The sequence below is a fragment of the Mizuhopecten yessoensis genome, unplaced genomic scaffold, assembly GCF_002113885.1.
Source record: "Mizuhopecten yessoensis strain PY_sf001 unplaced genomic scaffold, ASM211388v2 scaffold7087, whole genome shotgun sequence".
NCBI classification, from domain to species: domain Eukaryota; kingdom Metazoa; phylum Mollusca; class Bivalvia; order Pectinida; family Pectinidae; genus Mizuhopecten; species Mizuhopecten yessoensis.
In genome coordinates this window covers 373483-396531 of record NW_018406874.1, presented here as the reverse complement: position 1 = coordinate 396531, position 23049 = coordinate 373483, and the positions used below count along the sequence as shown (strand labels likewise).

Sequence of the window (23049 nt, the reverse complement as noted above, 5' to 3'; positions counted from 1 at the left end):
TCAAAGTTTGAAAATAAGTTATTTTTGAAACTTTATAACAAAACGTTTTTGATCATACATTGAAGAATACTATCTTTACTGAAGAATGAATCAATATACGTTGAATAATGACTTAAGAACCGTTTTTGTTTTCATACTTTAAAGAATAAATAAATATCAAATATTAAATAAGTTGATATACTCTGAAAAATCCATTCTCTTGTATTAGTGTAGATATCATGTGGTAGTAGATATGTTCAGGTATAAGGTTACGTAGTACTGATATGATGATGGAAACTTTAATTGCTACAAAAGTCCAACTTTAACAAAAGCTTTTGGTGAATGGGAATGGATCTCATCACCTGAGTATCTATTTGATACTGATGTATGTGCTTGTGTGAGATCTACATACATAAATCGTGTGTGTTGGTTGATGAGTTTTTTTATTATATTCATTGCCACATTATCTCCGCACACACATTTTATGTTTTGTGGGAATAACGTACAACTGTCTCCATATAAATTCACATGATGGTCAGCTGTAATGCTACTAGTTTTTATGGATACCATATTTGGACCTATGAAATATATATATTATAAGTGTAAAGAATTGATTATTTTCATTATATGATTAATTTGTAAGCATTATTTAACCAAACGATCATTTGTGAATTAACATATGGCAGAGAGGACATACACCTGGATGTTTTCTTTATCAATATTCTTAAACTTGTTAAATGTATTTTAACCTCTAATTTTGTCTTGCGAATATGTAACACCTATCATATATACATTGTAATTTTCGTGAATATGTAATGCCTAACATATATCTTTTCGTTCGTGTATCAAAATGTGCATCATGAAGTAATTTGTAAAAGTAGATTTGTGTCTGTTATAACTTATTATAATCGCTCTTAACTCTTTACTAATCACTTTATTTTAAAGGTGAACAGGCACACTAGTTGTTATCTGTAGTAACACTGTCATTCATGCTGTAGTATGATGAGTTATATAACACAACTGTTTACTGAAAAGACATGTGTGGAATCGTAACATTTCTGACTGTAATTTTCCGTGATTTGTAGGAGAAGAAGGGCCAGCCTGCTATGGACCCTGCCCAGAGGGAACAACTGGAGATCGCCAAGCTGGACAAACTGCTGAACATGGTGCGCGAACCTACAGAGGGGTCTAAGCCACCAGCAGCCACTGAGAAGAAATAGATCAACAAGGAAACGTGAACATTAGAAGTTTACTACAAAACCTAAAATGGGGAAAAAAATAACTTTTGGAATATAATAAAATAGACAGTAACAACCTTGGACGATAGGTTGGTGTTAAAATTAAACACATTTGACAACAAGTGTCAACTATCGGAAATGTCACATAAGACAAAGTGATAGGGATGGTTGGGATGGATCAAGAGAGTTATATTCTTACTCAACGGACACAATTTACATTGTTAAGTGCTTTGTATTTAATTTATGGAAGATTGCGTTGAAAAATGTAAAAGTTATTTGATTTGCTGAAGACAAGAAAACCTGAGATGTTTTTACAAAGCCAAATAAAGATACAGTTGTTTTTCAAAATTGTAACAGAATAACATTGTGTTACGTTTTGCATGCGACATTTTATTCTTTTCCTGATTACTGATTTCATATCCTGTTGTTTTATATGATGAAACATATCTGCTGCAAGACGATGAAATTAACTGTATGTATAATGCTAACTTGCAAGTACTTTTTGTGCTTGCATTTACTGTAAATGTTATTATGACAATATTTGTATGTGTTTCATTTTTGACTGGGAGTGTATGATATTGTATGAAAGGAATTTTGTGACTGTTTATACATGAATATGAAATGTAATATTTCTTGAGAATTTCACTTTTTACTTGGTTTATTGAATTACAAATGTCATGATTATGATTTACCAATTTACATTGTACACATTATTTATATATGAATAAATCTAGATTTCCATGGAAAAATGTGTTTTTTAGTATATTATTCTCTGCTATATAGATGAATTTATGGCAACATATGAAAAATGGGAAAAATCGCATGGAGATCTAAAAAAAGGTGCAAGGATAATAAAACTAAATATGACACCTAATATTCCGTTATTGACATTTGGAAGGTTTAACCGGATATATACATCCCGCATCGATAGCCGTTTCACAGTCATCGACTGAACCTTGAACAGACGGATGTTGTAATTGTGAAAGCCGACAAAATCATGGAGGCTTAAATTATGTATGTTACACGCATGAGATGTTGTCGGGGAGGTGGGCGTTTATTATATATATCAATCGCAGTTAAAGAATGCTTTATATTACAAAAATATTATAGAATTTTGTTAAAACTTATTGTAAGAAAAAACCCAATTTATATCGTATTTAAAAAGTGAAAGAAAAATGTGATGTGATATATTTTTGATAGTCTTTTAATATGTAATGTAAATTAATATGATGCTTTGTTCTCGACGGATGCAGCAAACTTTCGTTTTTATATATCTATATCAGTAAGTTAAAATAATTTCTAATTGGGTGGAGGACGGAAGAAAGAATAGTATGTAGAGGGAGTCAAGGTGATTGTGCCATTTTGAGCTCCGAGTACGGGGACTGGGGATAGATGAAGTCAACAGATCAGAAGCAGAAATTAAAACGGAATAATGGTATTAACGGAGTCCTGATAAAAAAACCACAGAAGTTTAACTTCGGAGAGCGGCTTGCAGCGTCATTCTCTGTATCAAAATTGAATTCCTCCCTCGTCTTTGATGTTTAGATGCCTCATGGAAAGAGGGGATCCAGCATCAATGGCAATATGCATTGTCTTTCGTTAGTAAAGTATAACAAATTCTACGCCAATATTTTGCACAGATGATTTCTGTTAGTGCCACACTTTATTTGTTTTATACTGCAGGGAACTCTGCGATTTCGAGACATACTCTTGATAGTTCACACGTTCAAAAGTGGGCGTGAACTCCTGCCATAAAAGAAGATGTATTTAATAATATAAAAGGCGGCGATTCTGTTGTATAACACAATAGATCAAAACTTTAATAGACCCTACGGGTCACACTAACACCTGATAATACCGTTGTAGTATCGCCCAGTTTTCTCATAAACCGTCATAAACATTATGCAACACCAATGATCACTGGAGAATAGTTTATCCCCACATATATATTCAAATCGTATTGCGATGACATGCCCTTATTGTAATATTGGTGATCTGGTTTTTAAATAAATACTTCATGCGTTTGAAAAAATACTTCAAATTGTATTATTCATGACCTATTAACAAAAGAATGCCTTTTACCCTGACATTGTCAAAATCGGCTGAAAACTGTATTCGTAGACCCTGGATTTTATTGAACATGAAAAACAAATCAGCTGTTTTCTATGCAGGGAACAAAGCCAAAACAGCGCTTGTTAGGCTCTGGATCGACTCCATGCCCACAATAAGTAGTATTTGGTCCAGTGTGAACTTCCGACATATTTGCTAAATAACTTCAGTAAAACGTCTGTGAATTGACCGGAATAAACTGATAGAACAAAAATCTGTTGGATAGATGTGTCGTTTATGCATTTGTTCTGATAAATCCTACAGCCTCGTTTTAACACTTTTGAAGTTACTGAACCGAGAAAAGGTTTGATGGAGATTGAAATAAATCGACTTAATGTTCGAACATTTTCTTTTAAGAATACTATCTTTGCGTACCCTCCAATCACCATTTGTATTTACGTCTCCTGTGATAGTTTATGAAGGGTTCTGCATGCTGTTATGAAGAAACAATAAGAAACACTAATGAGATTAATCAACATCGACCTTCATACCACACATGGAAGTAAAATACTGCCCAAGAACATGGAAATAACCACCATAAAACCTGCTTAGTCTTCATCAAACTGCATCTCTCGAAACCTTGTGTTGTAAGTTGTCCGAAAGAAATCGACATCAGGCTATCGGAGAAATCATGATTTTCGATGCAAGCTCTTAAAAAATAAATAAAATGCTACATATAAACTTGAAATGTTTGGGAAGCAGGAATGTTACTTATCAAGATACGGAACGATTGGACAATGGCACATTGTTCACAAGAAAACTTTCTGAAGAAAAAATTGCAAAATTGTTTGAAAAAGTCAAATGGATATTCAAACAAGTGGAATAGGAAACAGAAATGCATCAGTGTCATTTTATACTTTTAAAATTTCGAAATCGTCATTAGTAAAATAAGTTAAAAAATAAAATAAATAGACTTTTATGACCGGTAACATCGACCTATATATAGCTATCTAGCTGTAGTAAAACAACACCAGAAATACATTTGCTGTAAACAAAATAGTGTTGCTCAAATTCTTTAAAATATACCGACAATTTCAAAAGAAAATAATGAATAAACGATGTTAGGAAAAACATTTAAAACTTAGGAAGCTAGTCGAGAATTCAAAGTAAGCATTAGCTGTAAAAGTTGATGAAAATAATTTGCTGATCTTTCGTTAAGATAACAAATCAGCCAGAGGAAATATAGCCACGTTGTCCCATAAATGAAGGCTTGTTGATTTACTTCTAGAAGAACAAAGATTTATCCAAACATTAACAGTGATTGTCACCCTTTGCAAAGATAAATCATATTTATGCATGGATCGAGATAAGGTCTACATACATGTAACCCTTCAGGTCTAATCATGTAAAAGTGAATTGCTTTGCATATGGAAATGTTCGCGTTGTGGCCAATTAAACTAATTGCGTTGTGGATATTTTCGCGTTGGCAATCGTTTTGATATCTACATATTCCATTTACCTATAATCTTTATAATGAAAAAGTTGATTTTAGCGTGTTGATGTTTAGCGCTTATCTACTCAACGAGAAAATGTCCCCCCTTCTCAGTATTTACATACATAATTGACGATTACTTATGTTAAACATTTTTTTACAAGTCATACTTTATGTTAAAACCCCAATAAGGTCACATTAAACCATCAACTTAAACAAGTGTATGATACGTATTCACTGATGACGAATAATGGAAATGACATTTTAGTTTTGTGAAGTATTTGGAATGCAATCAAAATCGAGGCATGACCTCTGATTAGAATAGCCGTCAAAAGTTGTTCCAGGAGAAAATGTATGTTGTGTGATAAAACATCAGCTCAACATTTATCACAGTCGTAAATCAAATAGCTAACCTTGTGCCTAACTTACGTGTGTGTATTGATATTAACTCATAATCAGCTACTAGCTTAGATAAATCGTGCTATCTTTACCACAGAAACGCTTGGATGTGTTGACGCATCCTTCCGCTAGGGTGGCTTATCCGATCACATGACTTTTCGTTATATATATCCTGACTGTCGCCTGATAGGCTTAGTACACGGTCATCTCCTAGTGTCCAGTCAGCAAAGGCTCATACTTTCCCCGTACTCATCATGGCAGGAATGACCCTACCCGACCCTATCAAGAACCCAAAGGTCAAGTACACCAAGGTAAGTCAATGCATTGATTTTTAATTGAATGTATGGTCAGTATACTCGTCGTTATCAAACCAAAATGCAGTAATTTGTTTATATAGTGGAACATGGGTCAATGTTGATTTTTGTCCAGGAAGGCATGTTTGTGCATTTATATTTATTTTCTGCTCTTTATTATTGAAATTACATCGTAACGTTACCTTTATAATGCAAAGCGAAAATCCCTGTGTACTACACGCTCTGTGCTTCCTTCCTCTGAAGTAACGGGTCATCGTTTTGACCCTGTAAGCAGGTTTTCACACCGTCTACTGTTTTTCTATATCATAATGAAGATAGAAACTATACTTTGGAACGTTGTAATATAGGAAACTTTATTTGTTCAGGCACTGCACATATAAATGATCTGTAAACATACGTACGTCATTCATTAGTAGCCGACTTGTCCATGTTCCTTTATGTTCTGAATTGAATGTGAACAATGCTTCTGACAGACAATGTCGAATTGTATTTTATAACTTTTCCTCTTTACAACACTTCCTGGTCCATTGTTGCATCATTCTGGTTATAATATCTGAATAACACCACTTATGTCTACAACTTCTCACTTCTTTAGTTACTTTCTGATGTCTTAAACACGCCTTTATCTTTTGTCTGCATCAACAACACAACACGTCTTATTTATGTTATGTCTACAACATCAATACTTATGTCCAGAAAATTCGAATTCTGCCTGATCTCAACAACACGATTACTCATCTGTATGTACATGACTTCTCTTTCTTATGCTATCATGCCTGCAACACGGCTGCCTATTACACCGATCTACAATACCATCACCTATATCGCAATACGACTTTGATTGATGTCTATAACACGACTACGGTTTTCTTAAAACAACCCACTTTATTGCATGAATGTGGCATAATGATAATACTCAGAATTGTACATGATCTCGAAACAATTCTGATTAGAACATCCCTTAAAACACGCATCAGCATATTTGATATTCGACGCATTTCAAAATGTTGCCACTGATTTAGCATGTGTAACCTGTTATCAAAGTCAATATACAAATATAAATAAAGCGTATATCTACAGTTTTGAATATGTTATTTATCAAATAGTTATCTCTGAATCGGAGCATCTGTCTTTCGGTCTGTTTGTTCATATTAACGTACTGTCTTGTGTATATTCTCCCCTGAAAATTGTTTCGACATCTCTTTACAACGTTGGTGTTTCTAGCGGATTAATCTTTGATTCTGACAATATTTATGTATCTAGACATTGACCGCTCAAATCTTTACTAACCTTATTGGTTCGTAAAACTATAATGTTCATAACAAGAAGTATTTTAGACGACAAACGTTATATAGTTATATAGAAATCATCCTGTTGGTAGCTCAAATTCAAACGTGCCCCGATCTAATGGAATTGATTTATAAATACTCGTTTCATTAAACAAAACTACTGTCGCTTGCAGGAATTTGGGTATCACTACGGAAAGTTAAACGTACCATTTACGAAGATTAGTGTAAATTTACACCTCCTCAATTTTCCGTTATCTAAAGTCCATAATTTCTTACGGTAAAATGCACGGGTAAATTTCAAAGGTGAATAACTATTATGTTCAAAGTGTAGCTTCAATGGCTCAAACCTAACGGATGAAAAGTGCCATAACACACATGGGTTTATTGCGGTCCTTTTACCTACATTTGTGTATGTCTCCTTACAGCTTTTCATCAACAATGAGTATGTGAATGCTGTCAGCGGGAAAACATTCCCTACCCTGAACCCAAGTACAGGAGAAAAGATAGCCAGTATACAAGAGGGTGATAAGGTAATACCTTAACTCAAGTGTAGTCAATTATAAATATAAAATACACCAATGAATATAGAAAGACGACAACTGGTACCACGAAGACATAAAAAAATAAATATGGTGAACTTAAACATGAAAATCTTTATTTGTATACTTTATAACTAATAATGATGATTTCTACTGTGTTGAAGCGGAACATCATTTCACAAGGAAATAGTTTTACCATAAATAGTTTAGAAAACACAAAATGTAATTAATATTTAGTTAATCTATATGATATATATTAAATCAGAGACACTTGTACGCTAAATATAAGCATTTGTTACAAGAACTATCCTACATGTTTTTGAGGGATTGTCGAGGAAATTAGCAAAAACCCTTTTTTTTCATTTTCAGGAAAACACCACATTTTCTAATTTTTTGAACATAATATCAAAAAGGATATTTAGAATTCTACTAGTTTACTACATTTACCAATTATACATGCAGTGTATACAAAAATCAGTTAAATAACTTATCTTAGTACATGTAATGGTTAGTATTATTACTTACCTCGTCAGGACCACTATTTATACTTGACAAATCTTGTATTATCCTTAAGGCCGACATCGACAAGGCAGTGAAAGCCGCCAAGGCAGCGTTTGAGCCGAACACACCATGGCGGATGATGAATGCCAGCCACAGGGGCATCCTCCTGAACAAGATGGCTGACTTACTGGAACGGGACAGAGTCTACATATCCGTCAGTATTTCCACGAAATATTTACACAAAAAAATATGGCAATACAAATATGAGAGACAGGAATGTGACACAACCAATACGTCAATAATAATCTGTAAAACATTGCTAAGATTTACTAAAAAGCCTGAATATAGAATGACATAAAAGCAGTGGTATTTGTATATGAGAACATATTTACATTGAAAGCACTTTTACCACATGTTTTAAGTGTACTGAAAAAACTGAATATTAAAAGCATCAAACGTTTATATTGAAGAATTGTAAAAAGAAGAAGATTGAGAAAGACAGATATTTCACATGTGATCTGTCGTGCTTTGTTTATAATAATATATAAATTGACCGTTACAATTGGCAGGTATTTGGGTGTACGCACCTATTGTATGTAATTTTATTTCGGATTATTAAGAAGAATTATGATATATTGTTTGATATTGACAGAGTCTGGAGACTATGGACAATGGGAAGCCATTCCGAGACATGTACATGAACGACATGACGATGGCTATCAACACGTTCCGGTACTACGCTGGCTGGACAGATAAGATCATGGGAAGGACCATCCCTGTCGGTACGTCATGGTTACTTCGGGATGTAGGCTCTCTTCGTGTGACATGTATTTGTTTTCTTTGAGAATCTATACTTACAGAACCTCGAGATTATTCATTGTAAATGATTAATTGGAGTTGATTAATAAATTGAATTTTCAAAGTTAAACGAGAATTAATCGTTTACAGCACAAGGCAGTGTTTAAGTTGTTAAAAATGTACATGGAATACAAATTCCGTGGTTGTTTATAGTGTTATTACCCCTCATACGTATAGATCTGCGTCATTTTTCTATGAAACAGATAGCGACATAAAATAAAGGTTTTTGATATAGATAAATGTACGTGGGACTCACTGTTATTACCTAAGATTTAGTAGTGCTTAGCTATCAACTGTTTTTCTAGATGGACCCTTCTTTTGCTACACGAGACACGAACCAGTCGGGATATGCGGACAGATAATTCCGGTAAAATACTAAAATTCGATTGCCATATTTAACGTTATACGTATAGGCTTTTTTGAGTTGGCTAAAATTAAATACAACGAGAATACCAATGTGTTAACAAAACCAATAAAACAGTTTGTATTGCATATAAGAGAAGAAGTGTATTTTTTCCATTCTCATGCCGGTATGATGAGCAATCCGAAAGAAAATATGAAAAATATGAAAATATGTAAATTATAAATAATAGCTTTCACTAAAAATATGAGCCCGTATTGTAACAAAAGACGCCGTGGTGTGCTTATTTTTTCAGTCAAAAAATTCCTGTAACTTATTATCTTTCACTTATGAAGTAAAAATGAAAGTGACGTCACAATTCGAAGTCAATTGAAGTATTACATGATAATGGTATGTTTTATATGTAACTATGATGTCAGATACTTTAATACACAGTGGAACTTTCCTGTTATGATGATGACGTGGAAGGTGGCGCCTGCTCTGGCCTGTGGTAACTGTATCGTACTGAAGCCCGCTGAACAAACCCCACTGACGGCGTTATACCTGGGGTCTCTCTTCAAGGAGGTATGCAAAACCAGTACAAATATGTCACTCGATGAAAATTGTTTCGACAAAATCAAATATCATCGGATCAATTTTGAGATTATATGTAAATTATAGCTGATTGTCTGGTATTAAAACCCCGCTGACGGTTTGAAATCACAAATAACATAGTCTGGTATCCCATGGGTTTTGTATAACATTCACTCCGATGGTTTCTTGGAAATTCTTACTTGATATCGATGCATTCTACCTTTATATATATCCGTATACAGGCTGGTTTTCCCGCCGGAGTTGTGAACATTGTAGCCGGATATGGTCCAACAGCCGGTGCTGCCATCTCTAGTCACCCTCACATCAACAAAGTGGCCTTCACTGGATCAACGGAGGTAGGTCGACAATACATGATTGATGCTGGCTCGTATGCCTACTATGATTACAAATGTGTATATAAATATTTAGGTTTTAACGTCCATCATCTCTTTTCATGGTAGGTCGGAAAAATCATCATGAAGGCTGCTGCCGATTCCAATCTGAAGAGAGTCACACTGGAGCTCGGAGGCAAAAGTCCAAATGTTATATTCGCAGATGCAAACTGTAAGCTATACTTAAATGTTTGGTGCTTAATATTACGAGAAGTGTATTTAATTTGCCCGTTATGGGGCACTGTACACTTAGGTTTTTTCCATTTCTCTATTTTCCAAAATATGTTTGCCTAGTGCTAATAAACGCGCCCTCACGTTCTACTAACTGTACGTATTGGATAGTTGCTGACAATATTCCTTTGAAATAAAATGCGCCTTAAATCGTCCATTTTAACAGGATGTCAATAGCTCACAATATATCTTTCAAAAAAAATGTTCTTAGTTAATTGTTACTATTTGTTGGAGTTGACCTTTCAGTTTTCTTGCACAGTGGACTTTGCAGCGGAGATGTCCCATCAAGCGCTGTTTTACAACCAAGGCCAGTGCTGCACGGCAGGGTCAAGAACGTACGTCCAGGAGGAAATCTACGAGGATTTCAAGGAGAGGCTTGTTAACAGAGCTAAAGCCCGGTCAGTTGGTGATCCATTTGATCCTAAGTTCGAATCCGGGCCGCAGGTATATTGCCATTTCACATGTTACAAAATTAAGAAATATTGAATGAAATGAGTTACATATTGTCTTACTCGTTCTTGATGAAATAGGAATATTATTAGGTTCAGATCCATGCATATGGTATATGTATAAAAGAGTGAAAAGAAGCTTTATTAAAAAGACAAAACCACTTGAAGTCTTAAAACAGTGTTTTTATCAGATTACTTTAGTATTTAAAAAATGATTGGCAGATTGACGAAACACAATTCAAGAAGATATTGTCACTTATCGACATCGGAATAAAGGAAGGTGCCAAGCTAGAATGTGGCGGAAAGGCAATCAAGGGAAAGGGTTACTTCATAGAGCCCACAGTGTTCTCGGGGGTCACGGAAAGCATGACCATCGGCAGGGAGGAGGTTTGTGTGAATGAAAAATGGAATGTCATTTATGTTAGTCAATAACTTCTCAGCACATTGGTTTTCAACTGTGCACGTATTTGCTTCATTTCGTTTACCAACAGATGAAATACAATGAGAACTTAGTGAAACGTAGATAGTAACTAGATTAAATTAAAATTCTTTAAAAAGAACACGGTAGTAGATTGAAAATTAGTCTACTGAAATGTGACATTGAATTCTGAAAAAGTGACACTGTTTGTTCATTAATGGATATTAATTGAAACAAAAGGTTACAAAATGCTGGTGAAAGTAGCTATTGCTCTGTTTTTACTGTTTGTGTCAACAAAGCCATTGGGAAAAAATGTAATTAAAGAAGATAATTGAGATAACATTCGTTTAATGAAACACGAGTTTGACTGTTGTTCCTAACGTCTGCAAATGATCTTTGAATTGATAAAATAGCAAGTTTAAACATGTTTTGCTGCATGCATAATTATAATTCAATTGACACTTAATTAAGTGAACAAACGTATCACCTGTTTGTTCTTATTACATCCTGTTGAAATTATCGCTTATGATCCCCTTTTATTCAATCAAGATTTTCGGACCAGTTCAACAAATAATCAAATTCAAGGACATGACAGATTTGATTGAGAAGGCCAACAATACAGAATATGGATTGGCTGCTGCAATTTTTACTAACGACTTGGAGAGAGCAATAACCTTTTGCAATAGCGTAAAGGCTGGATCAGTATGGTAAGCTTAAATTTATCAAAAAATTAGATAACACCAAAGTGTAAACAAAAACTAGTTCAATCTCAAATTCGATGAAACTAGGGACGAATATGAACAACGGAAATATTTACAAATTTTCACGAAGAATAAAACCAGGTGTTCCAGAAAAGTAAGCGTCTTATGCTTATCATCGACGAAATTCGAAAATCGACTTAGTGTAATAAAAGCTGTTTTTCAAATAAATGAGTTACTAGTATCATAAAACTCCCCCTTAACAAAAACAATTGCTGTACGTAAAAGAATAGAAAAATGTACTGATATGATCGATTACTGATATGATTACTGATTTAATTGATCACTGATATGATTGATTATAACTGATATGATCGATTACTGATATGATTGATTACTGATATGATTGATTACTGATGTGATTACTGATATGATCGATTACTGATATAATTGATTACTGACATAATTGATCACTGACATAATTGATCACTGATATGATCGATTACAGGTATAATTGATCACTGAAATGATTGATCAATGATATGAGTGATTACTGATGTGATTACTGATATGATCGATTACTGATATAATTGATTACAGATATAATTGATCACTGATATGATCACTGATATGATTGATTACAGATATAATTGATCACTGATATGAGTGATTACTGATGTGATTACTGATATGATCGATTACTGATATGATTGATTACTGATATGAATGATTACTAATATGATGGATTACTGATATGATGGATCACTGATATGATTGATCACTGATATGATCGATTACTGATGATTGATTACTGATATGAATGATTACTAATATGATGGATTACTGATATGATGGATTACTGATTTGATTGATCACTGTATGATTGATCACTGATATGATTGATTACTGATATGAATGATTAAAGATATGATTGATTATAACTGATATGATCGATTACTGATATGATTGATTACTGATATGATTCATTACTGATGTGATTACTGATATGATCGATTACTGATATAATTGATTACAGATATAATTGATCACTGATATGATCACTGATATGATTGATTACAGATATAATTGATCACTGATATGAGTGATTACTGATGTGATTACTGATATGATCGGTTACTGATATGATTGATTACAGATATAATTGATCACTGATATGATTGATCACTGATATGATCGATCACTGATGATTGATTACTGATATGAATGATTACTGATATGATGGATTACTGATAGGATGGATTACTGATTTGATTGATCACTGTATGATTGATCACTGATATGATTGATTACTGATATGAATGATTAATGATGTGATTACTGATATGATTGATCACTGATATGATTGATTACTGATATGATTGATTACTGATATGATTGATTTCTGATATGATTACTGATATGATCACTGATATGATTGATTACTGATATGATTAATTACTGATGTGATTGGTAATAGTTCCTTTTATCACGATCTATTTATGGAATAGTGAATGACCGAAAGTTCTCAAATATCCGTTGTGGATATATTTTAAGACTTGTTGATTACACCATAAGGTTGATGGTGAATGTCGATGGATTTTGCCACTATGTATAATATTATTGTATCTGTGATAGTTACACTTTTAACATTACTAATTTTGTTTTTTCTCTTTAGGGTGAATGCATATAACGTCATCTGTCCGCAGAGTCCTTTTGGAGGTTTCAAAATGTCGGGAATAGGACGAGAATTGTACGTATATATTCGTCTAACATTATCATTTGAACAAGTTATGAATATATGTGGATGATTTGAAGTAGGAATATAAATGTAAACGTACATTTCGTGGATATTCAACAAGATTTTAATTGGCAAAAGGGAAGTAAACAGACAATTACTGTTTATGGGTTAAGACTGAGTCAATTAACGATGACTAACTACGTACATGCATATTTGAAGTTTTAAATTCATTGTAGATTAAAGCAACGGCTGCTATTGTGATTGATCTAAATAAACATTCATTATCGAACCTTTGATCACTCAAATCCTTGTTGTAATTGCCCGATGTTGCCTAAGCTTGTCGTGAACGATGTTTATGTAACCTTGTCCTCTTCTGTATCGTTAATTATGATGTATACGTACTGTCTTATCTTTAGGGGAGAGTACGGACTTCAACAATATACAGAAGTCAAAACGGTAGGTCGTAAAAAATATTTTTACTCGATTATATTACTACTATTCTATTACTACTATTCTATTACTACTATTATATTACTACTGTTATTTTACTACTATTATATTACTACTATTATATTCCTATTATTATATTACTACTGTTATATTACTACTGTTATATTACTACTGTTATATTCCNTTATATTACTATTATTATATTACTACTGTTATATTACTACTGTTATATTACTACTATTATATTACTACTATTATATTCCTATTATTATATTACAACTGTTATATTACTATTGTTATATTACTACTGTTATATTACTACTGTTATATTACTATTATTGTATTACTACTGTTATATTACTACTGTTATATTACTACTGTTATATAACTACAATTATATTACTACTACTATATTCCTATTATTATATTCCTACTGTTATATTACGACTATTATATTCCTATTATTGTATTACTACTGTTAGATTACTACTATTATATACTACTGTTATTTTACTACTATTATATTCCTATTATTGTATTACTACGATTATATTACTACTGTTTTATTACTACTATTATTTAACTACTGTTATATTAATGCTGTTATATTACTATTGTTATATTACTACTGCTATATTACTACTATTATATTACTACTGTTATATTACTACTGTTATTTAACTACTGTTATATTACTACTGTTATATTACTACTATTATATTCCTATTATTATATTACTACTGTTATATTACTACTATTATATTACTACTATTATATTACTACTATTATATTCCTATTATTATATTACAACTGTTATATTACTATTGTTATATTACTACTATTATATTACTACCGTTATATTACTACTATTATATTACTACTATTATATTAATACTGTTATATTACTACTGTTATATAACTACTGTTATATTACTACTATTATATTACTACTATTATATAACTACTATTATATTACTACTATTATATTAATACTGTTATATTACTACTGTTATATAACTACTATTAAATTACTACTATTATATTACTACTATTATATAACTACTATTATATTACTACTGTTATATTCCTATTATTGTATTACTACTGTTATATTCCTACTATTATATTACTACTGTTATATAACTACTATTATATAACAGTAGTAATATAACAGTAGTTATATAACAGTAGTAATATTACTACTGTTATATAACTACTGTTATATTACTACTGTTATATTACTACTGTTATATAACTACTGTTATATTACTACTATTATATTACTACTGTTATATAACTACTATTATATTACTACTATTATATTACTACTGTTATATTACTACTGTTATATAACTACTATTATATTACTACTCTTATATTACTACTATTATATTTGTATGCCAATGACTAAGGACTCGGTAGTTCAAAGTGTGGTAAGCATAAGGAATCATTAACTCTGATGCTCGAAAGGGGATTTTCTGAAACGTTGTTTTACTTGCTTGATCTAAGTTTCACTTCAACAAATGGATACAAGCCCAATGTATACACAATATTTCAACAGATTTAAAATCTAAAAGAGTTATATAAACATGGAATCAAAATAAAAAAGCGCTTACATTGATTCGTGGCCGATTATAACGTGCTCCTGTCTTTAAAACCTATTTCAGTTTTCACGTTTGCTCCGTTTTGTTACAGGTTATGCTGAATCCTATGACCAAGCTTTAGTTTAACTCGTGGCTATGTTAACACAGACAGGCCGATCAGAACAACACAGAATAGGTGTCTCGCTGCAAACAAAGACAGTTGATTACGTAGTTGTTGCGACAGGGTGATTTTCCGCTGAACTTTATAACTTCAGTTATGTTACTGTATATATTATAGATTGACTTTTGAAGTTTTCTCTAGGAGAGCTAATTTTTTTTTACAACTCATCTTAGCATCCAGTAAAGGCAATCACAGTTTACCAATTCAGAAGCAGGTTGTATATTTAGTGGAAGGACAAAATTGCCACATTTTATGTTTTTAATGTTAATTAGAACCAAAGGAACCAACGAGCGTGGAAGCCTAATTAAGGCCTGTATATAGAAGTTAACAGTGAGCAAACTTAGAATACAAATAGTGAACATAATGTGTTTGAAATTAACCGTTGGGATGTGCAGAGAAATTACATGTAGTTTGATATTAAAGAACTCTTCGATTTAAGTTTGGTTGTCTTAATATATGTATATAACCAGAATGCAGTCTTCGGTTATTAAGCTGTTGTATGGAAACCGTCGACCAATCAGAGTGAAATGTGCTAAGAGGTCATTCGCAGAATTTGCTCAACTTCGAACAAAACGTTTACATATGTGTACATGATAACTTACTTTAAAAAAAAAATATAATCCAAAATGTTGAAAGGCATAGAAAACCACGCAACACACACCCAGCACGATTGTCCCAGCTACAGGGCCAGTGTCGGGAGAACAAGAGGAAAACAAGTAGCATCAACAAATACTCTGAAACCACGACATTTTATTAATAAACTATAAAATAACACCCACTTTTATAGAAGAATAAGGGAGATATCAGATGTTTCATCATAAAAATCAAAACAAAAATGCATATACAATCCACAAGTCACAATCTAATCTAAGCACAAATCAATAGGCGTTACAAACAGCAAGTATGATTTAATTTCTGTTTAAAATAAACTATATGTGACTCTTTTCATATTCGATATAATATAGATTATAATCTTGTGGAAATGGGTTCAGTTGGCAAGAACAGTGTACAAGCATTAAAGGTAACGATTTTACTATTGACTAAAACATCCCTAGTGACAATACCTTTAAACATGTACTAAACTTGTACTTTTCACGTAGGTGATGTTATAGGTTATAGGTCCTTGATATCAACGACCGTTCTTAAGCACCAAATCTAGCCCGAGTTCCTCTGGCCCCGACACCAGACTTGGACATTTTGACATATAGATCACAAAGGAAACTCGGGCTACATCAAATCCTGTTCATATTCAATGATTTAACAAGTTACAAAAAATGTAAGCTCCGTGCTGATATTTTCTAATAGCATGGCAAAATAATAAATATAAGCACACAAAACGGCCTGCTGGCCTTTCTGTCTTATTGAACTTGGTCATGACATCTGAGGTGAAGAAGCCCAAACAAACATAAAAGCCTTTATATCGTAAAACTCTTGAATTCAAACAGTCACAGTTTATATATTCTGGTCAAAAATGGAAATTATAATCGATAATTTTGAAAAATACCCCGTAACCCATTTCAGTGGCAAGAATCGTTCATAATGTATACATATTATATAAATGAAGTCAATGGAGAATACAAGTTAACATAATTAAACCCTACAACACAGCTCGATTGGAATGGCACTAGTAATGGTTCAAGCATACGGCAAAGCATAAATATACACTGCGTTTTAAGCATATTTGAAAAGCAGTTTGACAAACAGGTAAGATTGACTGACCCTGTCTATAGAATATTTAATTTATTGAGAGAAAAATGAGATGCTTATAATTTTGATAGCTTATATGTATTATCTTTAGTTTCAAACTTGGAAAGATAAGTTAGTCGAAAAATAATTTAAATGCATTTTAAACACTTTGGGGGCTAATCCCTGTAATCCCTCATGCTCCATGCCAAATATCAATATCATACACCAAAAATCCCCTGTTTTCCATTACCTGGCATCAACGTTGCATCAACGTTGAATCCTCAGGAACGTCCAAGCCAAATAACAGTATCTTTATTCTAAATAATTTTCTGTTCCGACAGCCCTGCATCAATGGATTATCCATGGGGAAACTCCAGGCTAAACACCACTATCTTATAGAGAGACTTTATTCTGTTTTGACTATTTATATAGCATTCATTTTTGTCTTTTCATGAGCTTCTGTGGCAAATATTAACATCCTAGTAAACACACTTGATGCTTTCTAGTAGCAAATGTCACTGCATCAACGTTGGTGCCTCATGAACCTCTATGCCAAATTCTATCAGTATTACATCCTAAATTCTTATATATTAATCGCCTACATGTATATCAATGTTTGACTCATCACGATTGAAATTCTACGGCAAATATCAGCACTTTCACATAGCAATGCCAACGCAACAAAATGTATTAGGCATGATGAAAAAACAGGTATCAGTAAATCACAAAAATACAACTTGAACATGTACATTGTATAAGGAAAATTTCATGATAGAATGCAACATTAATACTTTGTTATAACAAAGCTCTGGAGGTAAAGTGCTGACGCGGTGTCATTCTCCAAGCCAAGTTATCATTGGGGCCAGCATCACAATGATACCTGAAGATAGACGACGTACAAGTATGTTGGAACACAAATGTATATAGCTAAGCAGGCATGAACATGTACCAAAATTAAAATTGTTCCAAAACTTGAATTTTGAAAATTGAAAGCGCTAACCCATCTGCTCCCTCGAATATAGCTGAAATAAGTATTTTTTTGATGTACAGTTATGTCAAGTGATTACAATGTTTCTTAAAGTTTGCAGAACGTTTTTGAGCATGTTTGGCCTTTTGTAAAAGGGGCATAACTCCTATAAAATTAGCTGCATCAAACTTTTAGTTTCTGTCGGCTTCATAGAGCATCAAGATGATTGATCCTTTAGCAGAACTAGAAACCATAGGTCATTGAACCGTAATATATTTTAGTAATAATAATTTGGTAATTCAACATAGGTTTGTTGTTTGTTTGTTTTGTATTGTTTTACGGCCCACCAACAATTTGAGTCATTTTAGGCCAAACAACAATGTTTCAACATAGGTATATCTGCATTGTGCACCTGTAATTTTGACTAAGACAAAAGTTTATCATTTTTGATAATTCTTGCATTAAAAATTCATCTTTGTTAACATTCCAAGTTGAAAAACTGACATTTTTCAAATGACATTTCAACAAAAAATGAGTAAAATGACTATTAATTAAACTTTCTTCAGGGTACATGACATGACTTATATTTTTGTCCCAAAGTTATTTTTCTGTTGTACTTTAATTTATTTACTGTAACTTGCATGAGTAATAGGAATGTGATACAATATAGTTTTTACATGTCTTTACTACTAGACTGGCTACCAGCCCCTTAGTGTTTACTATCAGCTTATCTCCCCCTAGGTTAGAATCAGATATCCAGTGATCAAAGATATGTGGGTTTTTTTCTAAATAATTTATATCTATATATTACAAATGTATATAATAAATGGCAACTATGTCATTGTTAAGGTTGTGAAAAATGGCTATCAAACCATACATTTTATTTTTGAAAAGTTGCTTTCCCTCAAATGGATTTGAATATTTTTGTTATGAAAACAAAGAAAGATAAGTTGGTTGAAATATGCCTATTTCTTCATTTCAAACTAATTTTAAGTTATTTTCATAAAAAAAAATAAAAAAAAAGAAACTTGAATACCTGAAACATTTTTTACTCATCTTATTCTGAAGAAAATGAAGCCAGACACACAATAATTCTGCAAGATAACCCTATATATCCAGCTACCTCACTACATTTGTAGATTATTGCACAGTTCATTTTTAGATGAAATTAATTGCACATTAAATTAAACAATGTACAATACTCAACACACCATTGGAATGCAAAAATACAGATGATGTAAAATCCTATATACAAACAGAGACTGACAAATGGGCACTGCATGGCTGCCATTTATATTGTCCTGATTAAACTGACCTCTATCGTTTTGAACAAATTTCTGGAGGCAGCTTATTGCACCAGAGATGTAATTTTAGGTATTATAAATTAAGAGACACGTACATCTTTATAAGATGTATAACACTACAGGTACATTTATAAGATGAACAACACTACAGGTACATTTAACATAAATCTATCCACCAACTACCAAATCAGAGTTGGGAAACCTTGGGTTTTCTATCACTCCTTTTCCAAATTTATATTCTAAAAATTGTCTGACATTATTAGGTGCTGAAACGTTGATTCCTATGAATTCCACCTTTATCATCGGTTTTAGATAATGTTCAGGAAACTCTGTATCCTGTCTGTGTGTTTTAAACCATGTGTTTTTTGTCATTATTCCAGACTTTGGGAAAAATGGGAAGATATCTATATGGTTACGATTGACAACACTGTAATGTACCCTAAAAAATTCTCCTTCAGTTGCCTTTTCCCAATGAAATCCTGCTTCATCCGTAAAACTATTCCTCTTTGCCAATGTTACGAACTGTTCACATTTGTCGAGATCTTCTTTATAAACACCAATGTCAATATCATAGTCCCATGGGATGATATCCTTGTGTCTTGCAGCTCCCAATAAGCTGCCCCCTTCAAGCCAGTAGCGAGCTGAGCATTTATTCAACATGGTAAAAACATGTCTTGCTGTTTCTCTTATCGCTTTTAAACAACAAGGTGGAGTCCATTTCCCTTTATGTAAGAAATCAGGCATGTCGTTGATGACAGTTCCAAAACATCGCTCAGTATCTTTTGTACACCCATAATAGGAAACTTTTTGTTTATCATATGATACCTTTTTTATTTCAAATTTTCTCATTGTATTTTCCAGTCGTAATTCTTCCAAATGTTTATGTTTCCATTCACTTCGAAAGTCTTTGAATATGGTTTTCGGCACGAAAACATCACCAGTGTATATTCCTGTTTTCCACCTTCTTAGTGTTAACTGCAAGTACAATGAAACATACAGGGGACGTTCAAATGGACTTGTCAACTCAAATAAGTCACTTGTCAACATCAGCAGTGCATGGTTACCTTGCACATAGTCGCACATTCCTTCACCACCAACAAAATTAGTGAAATCAACAGACCATGACCGTAGGTGCACATCCATTCCTGGACAATTGAGTTTTTCATTTCCAACTGGGATGGCCAGAGCTTTAATCAACTGTCTAGTTTTTATATTTCTTACAGCTTGAAGTAATGCTTTGGATTTCGTTATATTGATGCCATCAGGAACAAAAATTGTATATGGGGTTTTGATTAATCCTTTAAGGACATCCATTGGGTTTGTTAGCATTGGATGCAACTGCAGATTTACAAAGTGTACAGTCTGACTGAAGTTTAGTTTAAGCGGTGGGTAGGGAATGTCATCGGAAACTACAATCACATTCATGTATGGAGATATCCATTTAAAATTTCTGACAGTTTCATTCACACGATTTTCGAAATCTTCAAATTCTCTTATGACAACAGTTATTTCCTTTGCTAAAGCAAAATGTTGGGCATCCTTACGGTGAAAGTGAAGACCACCATCAGCTGATAACAGGTATTGGTCGATGGAGAAGAGGTTGTACGCATGCATCAGGTATAAAAACACCAATAAATTGATCACAAGTATAGCCATGAGACATTTCATATATTGCAAGCTACCAATTTTCAATAATCGTTTGCGTGTGAAGAAACTGAATTCCCTATAAGAGTTGAAACCACTTCTTTTGTTTTCGCTCTGTTGAGAATCAAAGTAGCTGGAAGCTGACATCTTGGTTAATAAAAAATTCAGAATGGCATAACTAAAACGACATGACCCTCTCTAAATAAATAAAATATTTTACTCAAAGGATAATCGTTTTGCTCTCTTTTATATATTTATTTGCAAAAATTCAAATATTAACGTTAATAAGATAATTTTAATCCAATCCAAATATAATTTATAAAGCAATACTTTCGTTTAAAATTAGAAATGATACGTCATGGTCACATAATTGCTTAATGGGAAACATAGACGACAAACTCTACAAAGGCTAAGATAAGTGGTGGTAGGTAAATCTTGTACGCCGCTCCCGCTCCCGTCCCAAAACCCCGTACCAGGCATATAGAGATATTTTAATATCTCATTAACGCGATTGTTTATATTTTTTATAAAATTATACAATAATTTCAAACATTATTTTCTAAATGTGACTATTAATAAAGTGTAAATTTATCATCTAATAATTTAGAAATTGACGATAATGTTTATTTCAAGGGGGTAAAACTTGTACGCCGCAGTCAACCGTGAAAATCACGGTTTTTCATATATAATTAGATATTCAGTGAAAATTAACATGTTGTTTTCAGATATATAGAACAAAATACCTTACTGTTTATAATTATGTAAGTTTCGTTGAAATAAACGACATATTTCACATGAAATTCTGACTTTGTTGTGATNAAAAAAAACCTTTTAATACAACTATTTCATTATTTCTTTTTCATTTAATAATCTGCATTTTTTTTTTACATGTAATGAATAAGAGATTAATCCCTTATCACAACACATCAAACGCCACAAGCTTATAAGATGTAGAAAATGATACACCATTATAATTCTTTAATCCATTGTTGATACAGCTGCAAGTCTATGAGTGTTAAGCATGATTAATTATAATTTGGCCATATAACAATGTTATATTTCAAGTTCAAATATAACTTGTTCAACTCCAAGGGCTACATTGGCTTCTCCAGTGAAATTAGAGTCAGTTCCTCTCCACGATATTTCTGATATTGGTACTCCAAGAAAACCAAAACCTAGGTCTAGACTTTCATTAACCCGTAAGAGATTGTCAAACATAATAGAAGGAAAAGAAGATACAAAAGATGTAAGTATTATAGCTGAGTCAGTAGCAGACATACAATGTAGTGATGGTGTAAGTTTATCTGAACCAGTTGTAAGTACCAGTCCTAAGGCAAAACAAAGAAGAAGACTTTCATTACCAAAAAAGAACAAACCTAATGTAAGTGATATTTTATTGGATCTTTCGGATGACAGACCGTCGCTTATTAAGCCCGCAGAAACAAGACGTATCTGGATGGATAACGGTAAAAGTACGCTAAGTTTTAAGGATAAAAATGATTTATTAATTGATAACAAACTATGTGGTAATATCATGTGTTACGTACAAAATAATTTAAAGAAACAGTTTCCTAATATAGGCGGAATGCAAGATACAGGTTATGCTCCAATTTTGAAAAACAATAAGTGGGACTATGCACTCAGAATGAAACCAACTAGCGCTGCATCAGCACAAATTCATCATACAGGTGAGGACCATTGGGTAGTGTCAGTACA

At 32.7% G+C, this 23049-nt stretch overlaps 4 protein-coding genes across 4 annotated transcripts in view; 3 read left to right on the top strand and 1 right to left on the bottom strand.

Moving 5' to 3' along the window:
* The window catches only part of LOC110453093 (dynein intermediate chain 2, ciliary-like), a 28056-nt gene extending 26090 nt beyond the window's left edge, over positions 1–1966 (top strand). The window contains exon 25 of the mRNA XM_021501929.1: positions 1065–1966. Coding sequence (XP_021357604.1) covers positions 1065–1199 — 135 coding nt within the window. The 3' untranslated portion in view covers positions 1200–1966. The remainder of the gene's footprint in view (positions 1–1064) is intronic.
* Positions 1967–5307: 3341 nt separating this feature from the next.
* On the top strand, positions 5308–16170 carry LOC110453102 (retinal dehydrogenase 2-like). The gene is made up of 14 exons (XM_021501940.1): positions 5308–5468; positions 7186–7290; positions 7874–8014; positions 8453–8582; positions 8964–9025; positions 9455–9583; positions 9835–9948; positions 10054–10156; positions 10475–10659; positions 10887–11051; positions 11632–11789; positions 13456–13530; positions 13935–13974; positions 15664–16170. Exons 1-14 carry the CDS (start codon positions 5412–5414, stop codon positions 15691–15693), a joined length of 1494 nt encoding a protein of 497 aa, XP_021357615.1. The 5' UTR covers positions 5308–5411; the 3' UTR covers positions 15694–16170.
* A 291-nt stretch (positions 16171–16461) lies between these two features.
* LOC110453111 (fukutin-related protein-like) lies at positions 16462–21472 on the bottom strand. The gene has a single exon (XM_021501948.1). It carries the CDS (start codon positions 21355–21357, stop codon positions 19858–19860), a length of 1500 nt encoding a protein of 499 aa, XP_021357623.1. The 5' UTR covers positions 21358–21472; the 3' UTR covers positions 16462–19857.
* Positions 21473–21698: 226 nt separating this feature from the next.
* Positions 21699–23049, top strand: part of LOC110453105 (polyamine-modulated factor 1-like) — a 9546-nt gene continuing 8195 nt past the window's right edge. Inside the window, exon 1 of the mRNA XM_021501943.1 lies at positions 21699–21754. The gene's annotated coding sequence lies outside the window, so the exon portion shown is untranslated. The remainder of the gene's footprint in view (positions 21755–23049) is intronic.